The sequence below is a fragment of the Lathyrus oleraceus genome, chromosome 6, assembly GCF_024323335.1.
Source record: "Lathyrus oleraceus cultivar Zhongwan6 chromosome 6, CAAS_Psat_ZW6_1.0, whole genome shotgun sequence".
NCBI lineage: Eukaryota > Viridiplantae > Streptophyta > Magnoliopsida > Fabales > Fabaceae > Lathyrus > Lathyrus oleraceus.
Genome location: NC_066584.1, coordinates 23,895,581 through 23,909,572, shown reverse-complemented (window position 1 = coordinate 23,909,572; position 13,992 = coordinate 23,895,581). Strand labels below are relative to the sequence as shown.

The window sequence follows — 13,992 nt, the reverse complement described above, 5'->3', positions numbered from 1 at the left end:
TGAATATCATAGAAAATCAATCACCCTCCACACCTATTAAAGCGTGATTTTCCTGTCAAAGTCAAGACAAATTTGAGTGGGCACGATCGATTTTAGATTATGTTGAGATGTCTAAAAACAATTTGATATTTTCTTGTTAAAATATTACTCCCTCCGTCTCACAATTTCATCATTTCCAATACTTAATAAAGATACGTTAGTAAAAATATCATTTTCTCTTTTTTAATAATTCATTTTTCTTAATTAATATGAAATAATCAATTCAATCACTCATTATAAAACAGAGAGAATGATATATTGAATATTTGCATGCATTAATTGATACATATTAATATAAAAATATTTATAATATCGATAAATGTTTAAATTTTATTTAATTATTTATAAAATAATATAATAAATGATCGTGATACACATGTCTAATTTTTTGGTCATAAAAATAATTAACCTCTGAACAAAATTTAAAAGGTTAATCTATTGCAAACGTGTTTTAAAAAAAAAAAAAAAATTTAAACTAAAATCATAAATTTACAAAATGAATCTAAGTCGGCAAAACTGATTCGATACATTCTAAGATAACAGTAGGGGCGTTTGTAGACGATCATTCCCCTCTGTTTCCCCTTCCCGAAGAAAATCGATGCTCAAACAAACGATATAAAATTATCACAAAATCAAAGAGGAAGAACAAAAAAGGGTTTCTGAAATTCAATCATAATCAGAATTCGTATTCCAGTTTCGTAATCACAAAGAAAAGAATCCAATGGCTTCCGAGGATTTAGTTAAACAAGAATTGGAAGAATTGCAGAAACAATTGGGGAAGAAGCAGAAATTTGAAGACGCTGTTTCATCTCTTAAATCTCTGCTTCAAACCACATATCCATCAGCTTCTACCTCTCTCCGTAAATCCGTATGCTCCTTTCGTTTCAATTTTTATGTTCACATTCAATTTTGTGTAATTAGTTGCTGGTTTGAATTCTTCAATTTAATTTTTAAGATTCTGGGTTTTGTTCATTTCTCTATGTTTATTTAAGTCTGGTTTAAAAGAACTGATTTTGAATTTACTTGAATTGATCTTTGGTTTATACTGCTATGTTATGAATGTTAAATTCTATGAAGTGATTGACTATAAGAATATTGTAAGTGATTTTGCTGGGTACATTTGATTAGGTTAATCTTGCCTAAATGTTTTTGTTATTGTTTGATTTGATGGATAATTTGAAGCCAATAATTTGACTGTGCTGTTTTTGGTGGTGGCAGTTTTATACTGTTATATGCCGAGTTGCTACCGTGTTGAAGACGAGATATACAGCACCCGGTTTCTGGAGTGCTGGGTTAGGGCTTTTTGAGCAGGCTATATTGTTTGTTTCCGAACCTTCTGAGAAGGAGCACTTGAAGGCCTGCATTGATCAGGCTAGGGAACATTTGCATCTAGGAGACGACGCTTCACAAACTCTGCGACCTGCAGAGACTCGTGAAAACAGAGGTGATTTTCTTTTACTATCTTCATGTTGATGAGTTTTGTGGGTTCGAAGATTTTAAGTAGTTTGATTTTACCTTCCTGTGTTGATCGTGTTTTGTGTTGATTCAGGATATCTTTTTGAGGGGCACCTTACGGTAGATCAAGAGCCACCACAGCCTGAATGGTTGGTGCAGGAAAACCTCTTGACAGTCGCGGCTAGACTATTTGAAGCGGAATCCTCTCAAGGTTTAGCAACAAATGAAAACACGCCAGATGATGTTGCTAGTGTGCTTGAAATGCTTAGAAATAGATTGGAAGAAGTTGTGCCCCTGGTATATTTCAGAAATCTTTTCATGTATCTCTGATAACCCCTTATTCAGTTTATATCAACATGGCTTTTGAATTTCTAGATTCAGTTTCTGTAACTTCAAGAAAGATGTACTATGAGGCTTAGGCATTGTTTGAAACATTAACATACTAAGGCTGATTTGCTTCTCTTTTTTTTCAAAAAAAAAATGGTTAGATGGAGAATGATGGTCATGTAGCTCCGAGAGTTCCTCCGGCAAGTAAAGACGTTGTGGCGAAACTTCCCGTCATTACTCTCACAGAGGAGATCCTTGCTAATATGGGGAAAGATGCAGAGTGTGCCATTTGCAGGGAAAATCTGGCATTAAACGACCAAATGCAAGAGTTACCGTGCAAGCACACATTCCACCCACCATGTCTAAAGCCATGGCTGGTATTGTTTCGAACTTCACTTATTTACCTTTTTAAAACCAACCTCTTTGCATTTTATATTAGTATGAACTAAAGAGTTTGTTCAATTTTTTTGTCGTTTATGTTGCAGGATGAGCACAATTCATGTCCAATCTGTCGTCATGAACTGCAAACTGATGATCATGCCTATGAGAGCTGGAAGGAACGTGAAAAGGAAGCCGAAGAGGAGAGGAAAGGCGCTGCAAACGCCCTTCGGGGTGGTGAATTCATGTATGTTTAGATTGGTGAATAGTTGTGTATTCTTCATTATTGGAAACTATAGATTTCTTCACAAGTTTCTAGGACAACCTTTATATGACAGCTATTGCTTGAAAATAAAAATTTCACTTAATTCCGAACAATGTGGAGAGCATTGATTCATGTGTTCCATTTTATCACATACATTTTCATAGTTTTCTGAACATATGTTGAAGGGTTCATAATATGCACTCAATTAGCCATTCAGGCTACAAATATTCACATAAAGTAGAGGGGAAAGCAATGCATAATCACAAACCCATCAACTGGAAATGGTGAACGTGACAACAAACTTGGAAATTTTTTGGAAATATTGAAACCGTAATTTTTTGGAAATATCAAAACTGTTTTCTTGTATTTTATGATACAAGAAATATCAGAATTTTGCTAAACAAACACTTTTAATGGAGTCTGAGAAAAGATCTTTTAAGACAACTTTGCCATCAAATTTGATTACAAATTAGTTAGATAAGAAAATTCAAATAGATGGGTAGTGAATAGTGACACATTCCATTAAATACATCAACTATGACTTTGAAGATTATTTATTACTACTAAGATTTTCGAGATTTCAAATATAAAAATATGTATCTATTAATTATTCTACTTAATCATTAATTACATTAATATATGATCAATAGTAGTTATTAAAACAGTGTTCTAAAAATTAGTCCAAACTTATTATTAGATAGGTCATTTAATCACACAAGTGAAAACCAACATAAACTGACCTAAATCGATGAATTACATTTAAACATTTATCTCCTTTTATGAAAGAAAATATGTTTAATAAACATTAAAAGTAAGTCTATACGATATTTTAATATCTAAAGTGCAATGTTTTTCTTGAGATTGTGTTTGGTTTGGGGGTAAATGGATGAGGGGAGATAATATTTCTAATTAAATGTGTTTGGTTCATTTATGAACACGGAGGGGAGTAAAACCTCTCTAAAATACCTCTTTTACGTCATTCAAGATAAGAGATGAGATTTAAAATTTAATATTTAAAAAATTATACTATATTTACTAAATATCCATCAATTTATAATATGTGTCTCACCTTTTTTTGTATTTTTTTTATTTAATATAAATTATAATCAATTTTTTTTATATAGTTTTTGATTTTTATATATTATATATATATATATATATATATATATATATTAGATATATATAATATATATATATAATATATATAGATATAATATATATATATATATAGATATATATATATATATACTATATATATATTATATATAGATAGATAATAATATAGTATATATATATAGAGATATAGATATATAATATCTATATATATATATATATATATATATATATAGATATATATATATTATATAATATATATATAATAATATTATATATCTATATATATTAGATATATCTATATATATCTATATATATATATTATATATATATATAATCTATATATATATATATAGATATATATATATATATATATATAATAGATCTATATAGATATATATAGATATATATCATATATATATATATATATATATATATAGAGATCTATATATCTATCTAATCTATCTATATATATCTATATAGATATATATAGATATAGCTACTATCTATATATATATATAGCTATATATATATATATAGTTTTTGATTTTTATATATTTTTGCTATTTTATATATATATAGATATATATATATATATATATATATATCTATTATCTATATATATATCTAGATATATATATATCATATATATATATATATATATATATATATCTCTTATATATATCTATATATATATATATTCTATATATATATATCTATATATATCTATAATATATATCTATATTATATATATCTATATATATATATATATATATATATATATATATATCTATATCTATATATATATATAAAAAAAAGTTTTCTCTTTTTTCTCGTAGATGATTTATCACGATTTAAAAATTATTGTCGCTAGTTTTGTACTTTTATGATTGACAGCAATTTTGTTAAAACTTGTATCACAGTTAGATGTTGAGTACGAAGATGTTGATTAAGATGTCGTGACATGTTGATCAGACATCTTTGCATGTTTTGTTTTACTTCTTGAAAAACTTATTTTATTATGAGATATATGAAGATTCCTTGAATATTCAGCTATCATATCTGACTGTCAAAGAAGGTTTATTTTAGGAACTGTTGTTTCGTTTTCAGCTGTGCACTTGTTTCATAAAAAGAGATGTTGAGATATTTAAGAAAATATTTGATTTGATTCTGCAGAAGATTGTGTAGATTGGATGTCGAAACATCTAAGGAAACTTTTGATTTGATTCTGCAGAATATTGTGTAGACTGGACGTCGAAACATTTGAGAAAACATTTGATTTGATTCTGCAGAAGTATGTGCAGACTGGATGTCGAAATATTTTAGAAAATATTAGATTTAATTTTACATAATGGATGTCAAAACATTTAAGGATACATCAGATTTAATTATGCATAATGGATGTCAAAACATTTGAGGAGACATCATATTTGATTTGATTAGATATTCCGCATAATGGATGTCAAAACATCTTAGGAGGCATATTTGATTTGATCAGATTTGATTTGATTTGGTTTGGTTTGATCTGTTGTTTTTTTAGCCCAAAGCCCATGCTTACCAAAGGCTATTTAAAGAGGATGTTACTAAACCTAAAACACAAAAGAGAGAGCTACACTTGAGCATTGGAAATTAGGGTTTTAGTGTTCTTTGTTATTTGTGAGTCAGTCTTATATCTCGTTGATATTAGAGTTGGACTGTGTCTTTGAGTTATAATTGTTAATCACTCATAAGTACTTAAGCAAGAGTGGATTATATGTTTTGGAATAGTGTCTTCTATTATTTGATTAAAGTCATTATCATTGTGTGTGATTGAAGAGGAGTGAGAGATGTCTCATATCTAGGAGAGTCTTAGATAGAAATTCCACTGGGTTGACAATTGACCAATGTTATTTATTTCCTGCTTTTTACACTGTAATTATTTTTGGTGTGACATGTCATGAACCTAGTGTCGTGACATCGTATACGACATCTGTTATCTGCTTACTATTATTGTTGTGTGAAGTCCTGATATTAGTGTTGTGACATCGCATACGATATTTGATATCTGTGTATCGGAATTTCAATTGGCATCAAAGCAAACACGTTAACAAACCATCCATCTTAGATGGCACCAACTATGACTATTGAAAGGCACATATGGTGGAATGCATAAAATCTATGGCCAAAAACATATTCAGGTTAATAAACACATGTGCTATGGCCAAAGATGCATGGGAAATTCTCAAAACCACCCATGAAGGCACATTTAAAGTGAAGATGTCTAGACTTCAGCTTCTCACTACTAGATTTGAGAATCTAAAGATGAAAGATGATGAGAGTATTCATAATTTTCACATGAATGATCTTGAAATAGCAAATTCATCTAGTGCCTCAGGAGAGAAGATGTCAGAAGAAAAGATGGCTAGAAAAATTCTCAGGTCCCTACCTAAGAATTTTGACATGAAGGTCACAGCTATTAAAGAAGCTTAAGATATTTGCAACATGAGAGTGAATGAGCTTATTGGGTCACTTCAAACTTTTGAATTAGCTATCAGTGACAGATCTGAAAAGAAGAACAAAAGCATATCGTTTACCTCCAATATTGAGGATGGAGAGGATCAATGTGACTTGGAGACTGATGAAGGAATTTCTGATGCCATTGTGCTACTTGGGAGGTAATTGAATAAGGTGTTGAAGAAAATAGATAGGAAGTCAATACCTGATGTCAAGAACATGTCATTCGACATCAATAAAAACAATGATTCTCGTAGAAAAGCAAGAAAGGAAGAAAAGCCCAATCAAGGAAAAGGTATTCGGTGTTATGAATGTGAGTGTTTTGGTTACATTAGATCAGAATGTCCCATCTATCTTAAGAAACAAAAGAAGTGCTCATTTGTTTCTTTGTCTGATAATTTTGAAGGTGAAACTGCTAAGCATGTTACAACTTTCACTGGTTGATATGAATTTGATGAAGATTCGTGTGATAAGGATGTCTCTTATGAAGAGCCGGTTGCTTCCTACAAAGACCTTTGTGTCATAAGTGAAGAGATGTGTAAGACAGGAGAAGAGCAGAAGAGAATCATAGCTCAACTACAGGTTAAAAAAGAGAAACTTTTATCTACCGTCACTGATCTTGAAAATGAGGTAACTTTATTGTCTTCTAAACTTGAAAACATGACCAAATCCATAAGAATGTTGAACAATAGGTCATATATGCTAGATGAAATTCTTCAAGTTGGAAAAGGGGTTGGAAACTTAAAAGGTATAAGTTTTAATTACCAATATTAAAATAAACAAGGCAAAACCCATGTGACAAAACTTATTCCTCCAGAAGGAAGTATGAGCCCATGATGTCCGATCAAATGTTACAACGTCCTTCTGAACATCAGGAAACTTAAACTAAAGTCAAGTTTTTGCCTTGGAAATATTATTATTGTAGTAAATATGGACATATAAAGCCTTTATGCTACAGACTGTATGGTTATCCAAAACATCCAACATATCCTAGGGCTAATCATGTAATGATTAAAACTAGAAAGAAGTGGAAATTTAAGGTTGTTGTCTCTAGTCTTATAGCCTATACTTCTCTTAGAGCTTCATCTAAACAAGACTGGTCCTTTGATAGTGGTTGTTCAAGACACATGACAGGGGTCAAGAAGTATTTGTTGAACATTAATTCTTATTCCTCTAGTTTTGTCACGTTTAGTGATGGAGCTAAAGGTGAAACCAAGACTATAGGAAAGATATGTTGCACTGGTCTTCCTAGACTAGATGATGTTCTGCTTGTGAAAGGACTTACTGCAAATCTCATCAGCATTAGTCAGTTATGTGATCAAGGGTTTAAAAGTCAATTTCAACAAGTCAGAATGTTTGGTTAAAAATGAGAAGACTTGTTTTACTTCTTGGAAGACTTATTTTATTATGAGATATCTGAAGATTCTCTGAATATCCAGCTATCATATCTGACTATCCAAGAAGGTTTATTTTAGGAACTCTTGTTTCGTTTCTAGTTGTGCACTTGTTTCATAAAAAAAGGATGTTTAGACATTTAAGAAAATATTTGATTTGATTATGCAGAAGATTATGCAGACTGGATGTCGAAACATCTAAGGAAACGTTTGATTTGATTCTGCAGAAGATTGTACAAGATGTCGAAACATTTAAGGAAACATTTGATTTGATTCTGCAAAAGATTGTGCAGACGGGATGTCAAAACATTTAACAAAACATTAGATTTGATTATGCAAAATGGATGTCAAAACATTTAAGGAGACATCAGATTTGATTATGCAGAATGTCAAAATATTTAAGGAGACATCAGATTTGATTTCATCAAATATTCTACAGAATGGATGTCACAATATTTCAGGAGACATTAGATTTGATTTGATCAGATTTGATTTGATTTGTTTTGATCTGCTGTCTTTTTAGCCCGAAGTCCATGCTTACCAAAGGCTATTTAAAGAGGATGTTACTAAACCTAAAACACGGAAGAGAGAGCTACATGTGAGCATTGGAAAATTAGGGTTTTAGTGTTCTTTGTTATTTGTGAGTCACTCTTATATCTCGTTGATATTAAAGTTGGATTGTGTCTTTGAGTTGTAATTATTAATCACTCATAAGCTTTTAAGCAACAGTGAATTATATATTTTGGAAGAGTGTCTTCTATTATTTGATTAAAGTGTGTGTGATTTAAGGGAAGTGAGAGGAATTTCATATCTAAGAGAGTCTTAGATAGAAATTCCAAGGGTAGTGATTAGATGAGAAGTTTGTAAAACCAGATGTTGTTTAGAACTTCAAAGTAATATTATTATAGTGGATTTCCTTTTTGACTTAGATGCCCCCGGATGTAGGTATCGTTGCACCGAATTGGGTTAACAATTGACCAATGTTATTTACTTTCTGTTTTTTACACTGTAATTGTTTCTGGTGTGACATGTCATGAACCTGATGTCGTGAAATCGTATACGACATTTGTTATCTGCTTACTATTATTATTGTGTAAAATCCTGATATTAGTGTTGTGACATCGCATACAACATCTGATATCTGCATAACAAAATTTCAGTTGTCAACACATGATTTAATTTGTGTCGAAAAATTATATTGTGAATCAAGTGTACTCTATTATTTTTAGCATTTAGTAAGTTGTAACTTTTTTAATCATTCAAAAATATAAATTTTGTGTTTAATTATTTATACATATGTTATTACCAAAAAATACTTAGGAATTTTTTACTTTTTGAATTTCATATGACTTATATAAGATCGTAACGATAAAATTCTCCTCCTTTTGTGAATCAAACATATTTTTAATTAAATCTTTCTCTTCCTTTTGAACCAAATATATTAATATATATATATATATATATATATATATAGATATATATATATATATATATATATATATATATATATATAGATATATATATATATATAATTAAAAAAAATCTCCTATTCCTTTTCCTTCATTAAAACTCCTCCCCTCCCCTTCTATTTCCTTCATTAAAACTTCTTCCCTCTCACTCATTTAAACCAAACAAACCATAAAAATAAATTTAGAGATTAAATTATCTTGTTAAATCCAATTTAATATCTATACAAATTTATTATCGACATCGATTTATGTGATTAAATGATGTGATAAGAGTGAATTATGTGGTTTAATCAATGAGTTTGTTTCCACCACCGATCTCTTGACCCGGTGACTTTGTCAAATCTATGGTCCAACCAATTTTTAAAACATTTATTACATGATGTGAATCCAAATTCAGACATGTATTTGAAACAAATCAATTGAAGTTTTATCATCCCTCTTTTCTTTTAGTGCACAGTGTAAAAACAATAATATACAAGAAAAATAAGTCATTGAGTAGAGATTAAAAATAATGTGAGGTTAAATGAGTTATTTAATTTCATCACCATTAATATAAAATTTAGTTTGTGTTTAAGAATCACTTAAATACCTATAGTATTATTGTTCAGTTTTCTACTCTAAAATGCATCATTTTACCGAACAATTAGAAAATATAGAGGGTGGATTGAAAAATCACCATATTGTGTGCCCATTTGGACAATAATTGAAATTTGCTTTATTAAAGATGCTATAAGTACCTTTTAATAGTTAATCACCTTAATTAGTTATGTGAAATTACCAATAGTACTATGTTGTTTGCTTATTCTATCGTACGATGAATTTGGACAAAACACATGGTACAATACAATTATTTAAACTGTTTTGTTGAACGGGTCCACACTTATCTTTCCTCATGCATTTCTAAACATAACAAACAACTGCTATGTTACTTGCATGACATTAACATGTTTGACCCCTCTTATCACTATTTCATTAATGCTATAAACAAACAAGTAGCAATAACATGAATTACTTTTTATATACTTTTTAGTATGAATTATATATGGATCGATGTATCTATTAACAAGTGGTTAACATACCAAGAAAAGTACTACCAAAAGATATTTGAAATTAGATAAATATGCATATTTCAGAAGCAAGCAATTTCAGAATGATTAGATCCAACAGCAAATCTCAAACTAAGCAATTCTAGCAATGCTGACCTTACAAAGCAACCAATATTATTACCTTAAAAATGAATGTTTTTTAGGTATAAAGCATCAACCTATAAAAAAATAAAAGTCAATATATCACCCAGCTACATTCTAGCTTGGTACTAAAAATGTCAACAAATACAACAACTTCTCACCAAATTGCAACCATTATTGAGTTGTAAGTTCTCTCAAATTAATAATATACACCAGCGCGTCCGGCTAAGTAATTAAACGTGCCAAAGCAAAATTGTAACCATACACTGATATGACAAAAATTGCTGCAGAGTAAAACATTCTCGGAAAACCAAAGTTCAGAAACCTCCCATGACAAATCTATTTGCCAAGTGACGGGCATAAAGATCGGAGAATTAACTTAACTGTGAACCTGGTACAAATCTTAGATACTAATAACTTGCCACCTTGTTAACTAGTCGGCTTTACCCTACTCCACCTATTTGCAGATCTTTGTGAACTTTGAGGTGACTGGCGAGGCTCTGAGTATCTATCATTTCTAGTTGCAGATCTTTGTGAATTTTGACTCCACTCACGAGGCTCTGAAGGCTCTGAGTATCTATCGTTTCTAGTTGCAGATCTTTGTGAATTTTGACTCCACTCGCGAGGCTCTGAATATCTATTGTTTCTAGTTGGTGCAGGTCTTGGTGAATTTTGAGTCCACTCGCGAGGCTCTGAGAATCTATCGCTTCTAGGTGCAGATCCCATTCCATCAATTCTGCCACCTCTTCTGTCATTATTTCTATTCATTTGATGATTATTAGATCTGTTGTGACCACCACTTGATTTGTTACTTTGTTCCTGCACAGCCTCATAGGCCAATGGTTGGATCCCCTGAAGATCAGGTTCTGGGACGTGTCCGGAAGGTCGCTTGGACTCATCCATTCTTCTAAATGTGATTGATATCCTAGCAAAAATTTCAACAAAAAAGAATACAAATCAATAACCATTTTAACAAAGAAAAATTGAGGCAAAAAGGGAATTATACTATCGTAACAGTAAATACCTTTTTGAAGGAACTGCGGGTACACAATGCTTAGCTACATCAGCTCCATTTCCATTTAAGACAAGTACAGATCTGGAGAGGAAAAAAAAGAGAGATTATAAAGATTTTGAATCCTCCATAACAACAACAAAATGATCAATAATATAATCCAGCTGAATCCGATATCATGTAGAAATAGTTAACATGCAAAATAGACAGAGTAGTGGATAATGAAGTTTGAAGACTTACCCTACTGGTAGAGAAATAGCATACAAACCATCAAATTCACCAGGACCTACAATCCTAAGGTTTGATCCAAAAAGTATTTTGCACTCGCTGAGAAATGAGACAGTGCAAAATGGTCGAACAAAATCGTGGTTATCTATGTGTGGAGGTATGCAGTCCCCTTCTTCATAGACATTCACTATACAACTATCTGGCACACAAGTAGTAGGGAGTACATGCCACTTGACCAGGCGTCGAATGATGACCTTGAAAAGATCGGGTAAAGGATCTATAGATGCATGGTGAAGAATACCAGGTGGGTTACCATACTTATCCTGCAGGCAGAAATAAAATATTGAAAGTTATACATCCATTTGTGAAGCTCATCAAACATTATCCTATGCCCTAAACAATAATAGTTCAGTTATATTATTTCTAAAGAAAGAAATGTAAAGACATTACGAGAGACTAACCACTGCATAATTGTAACAGCACCCAAATTGGATAGTTTGGCGTCCCTTGCCCTTCATCCACTTTCTAGGAGCTGAATATGTCCGATCTGAAAAAGTTAAGAATCAACACCATATATTCAGTTCCTTGGAAATAATTCCATTTAATACATATTACCAGATTGTCAATAGAACTTTGCCTATAGAATTTGTAGATAAAGTGCGATGAATCTAAAGTATGAGCACAATCATGCTTATTCCTAAATGATAAGATTCTTTCACTATTTCCAAACTCATTGGCCTCAATAAGTTTTGGACAGTCCTCAAAAATCTAGAAATAAATGAAAGTTGCTTTTATATAAATTTGACATCTCCATGCTTGTAGTCAAAGGGGCAGAACCATCTGGCTGATTGACGCACATTCATGTGTTTTTGAGTGGGACAAGGTATAGAGTAGTCAGAATGTTGAAATAGATTAACTAATTGTCAATCTTTGTTACTCTTGATATCAAGTAGCTTAAAAGGTTCTAATCTTTTATTTTGATTATGAATAATAGGCTTAAGTAGTTAACTTACCGGGAAAATATAAGTAAAAAAAAGCCAAATGCTTAAACATTTTTCTAATAAGACACGTTGTTTTAGTGTATCTTGCATCAAGGTGCTAATTTGCTCGGAAAATATAAGTGACCAAGTCAAATAATGAAATGTTTTCTAATGTTAACGCCTTTCTTCAATTAGGCATGAGTTTTTTGGTGCGTCGTGCCTTGAGGAGCTAATTTGTATTGCAAAAATACGTAAAACAAAGTCAGATAGTTTAATTATTTCCATTCTTTCTAATGGTAACACCTTTCTTAATGAGACACACTTTGAATGTGGTATAAACCGCTAAACGATAAAGGGTGCTTTTCACATTCTGAAAGTTGAATTATCAATACAATCTTCACAAAATAAGAAATCTAGACAATGATCCAATAAATGAATTGGCATGGACACTTGATAACTAACAACAATTGCATATCTAAAAGAAATCTTAATATAATAAACTAGCCATGAGACTACTTTACATATGCATATGAACACAACAAACATAAATAGTCCAATCAAACATATCACAACATTAAAGTAGAAAAATGCAAACCTTTCAGCTCTCCCTTTCTTCCCATCTCTTGTAAAGAAGCAACATATCCAACAATCCTCTTCTGTTCAGCAGCACTAAAAATACCAGTATGCAACTCAAGACCATCAACAATGTTCACTAGTTTTCCATTAATCTTTTCCATACAAACAAAATCTTTCTCCCGCCTCACATTCATAAACCTAATATACTCTCTTTGTTCCCTAGGCAAAACAGCCTTATCAGCAACAACTCTATTTTCACCCGAATTCTCTCCCAAAACAACACCACCACCAACGGTTTCGCCGTCGTTCCGATCAATCTCATCTTCACCCAATTCATCAGCCATATCAGCCCAAGACATCCGCGGACTCGGAACTTCCGAAGCCAAATTCCCCTGTACACCATCATTCCAGCTCCCAAGAGAATGGCAATCACAATTATCTTCTCCAGTAACCTCTTCAGAATTCTTGTTCCGGTTTTCAGACTCTGCAAAATTCAATTTTTTCAATGAAAGTGAATTTTCATTACTGAAACACACAAAAATTGTTAAAAGTAAAAAATTAGATAGAAACTAGGGTTTTAGTTACCAGGGTCGATGGAACGGATGCGATCGGAGAGTGATTGAGAACAGCGGCGGCAGAGATCTTTGGAGAGAAAAGGAAGCCATGTGGAGAAAAACTCGGAGGCGATTCGGAGTTCGGAAGGTTGATAATCGAGGAGGAAAGGGTCGATGTTGGAAGGTTGTTTATCCATGGCGGTGAGTCGACTCAGAGGAATCGGAGACAAACTGAAGTAACAACCCTTACGCTGCTTTTTTGCAAATTTTAATATGATTTATTTTTTGGTAGATTTGTTATATATATATATATATATATATATATATATATATATATGGTAAAACAAAATTGTTAGATTTCAGTTTTAACTTCAAGATAAGGTTTGTTACAAATTTTTACCATAAAAGAATTTTATTGATGGTATAATGAAAACAAAATAGATTAATTTTTTATTTTAAAATTAAAAAAATGATATTTTAACAAAACATTTTTATAAAAAATCTTAAATAAGAAATACAATC

At 31.2% G+C, this 13,992-nt stretch overlaps 2 protein-coding genes across 2 annotated transcripts; one reads left to right on the top strand and one right to left on the bottom strand.

Annotated features, from left to right (window-relative positions):
• The first annotated feature begins 514 nt into the window (after positions 1-514).
• Positions 515-2,577, top strand: LOC127093268 (E3 ubiquitin-protein ligase AIP2). The gene is made up of 5 exons (XM_051032179.1): positions 515-907; positions 1,258-1,483; positions 1,589-1,791; positions 1,983-2,198; positions 2,307-2,577. The coding sequence occupies exons 1-5, from the start codon at positions 761-763 to the stop codon at positions 2,454-2,456; spliced, it is 942 nt and encodes a 313-aa protein (XP_050888136.1). The 5' UTR covers positions 515-760; the 3' UTR covers positions 2,457-2,577.
• Positions 2,578-10,274: 7,697 nt separating this feature from the next.
• LOC127092155 (RNA demethylase ALKBH9B) lies at positions 10,275-13,756 on the bottom strand. The gene is made up of 6 exons (XM_051030971.1): positions 13,502-13,756; positions 12,936-13,400; positions 11,822-11,907; positions 11,373-11,683; positions 11,145-11,216; positions 10,275-11,045 (listed from the first exon to the last, which is right to left on the bottom strand). The coding sequence occupies exons 1-6, from the start codon at positions 13,665-13,667 to the stop codon at positions 10,550-10,552; spliced, it is 1,596 nt and encodes a 531-aa protein (XP_050886928.1). The 5' UTR covers positions 13,668-13,756; the 3' UTR covers positions 10,275-10,549.
• Between the last annotated feature and the right edge of the window lie 236 nt (positions 13,757-13,992).

Coding starts and splice junctions, on each gene's coding strand:
- LOC127093268 (XM_051032179.1), top strand. CDS start 761: ATGGCTTCCGAGGATTTAGTTAAACAAGAATTGGAAGAATTGCAGAAA. Junction 1,792..1,982: donor TGGAAGAAGTTGTGCCCCTG/GTATATTTCAGA, acceptor AAAAATGGTTAG/ATGGAGAATGATGGTCATGT. Junction 2,199..2,306: donor CATGTCTAAAGCCATGGCTG/GTATTGTTTCGA, acceptor TTTATGTTGCAG/GATGAGCACAATTCATGTCC.
- LOC127092155 (XM_051030971.1), bottom strand. CDS start 13,667: ATGGATAAACAACCTTCCAACATCGACCCTTTCCTCCTCGATTATCAA. Junction 11,908..12,935: donor AAGAAAGGGAGAGCTGAAAG/GTTTGCATTTTT, acceptor TAACTTTTTCAG/ATCGGACATATTCAGCTCCT. Junction 11,046..11,144: donor CCCGCAGTTCCTTCAAAAAG/GTATTTACTGTT, acceptor AATTTTTGCTAG/GATATCAATCACATTTAGAA.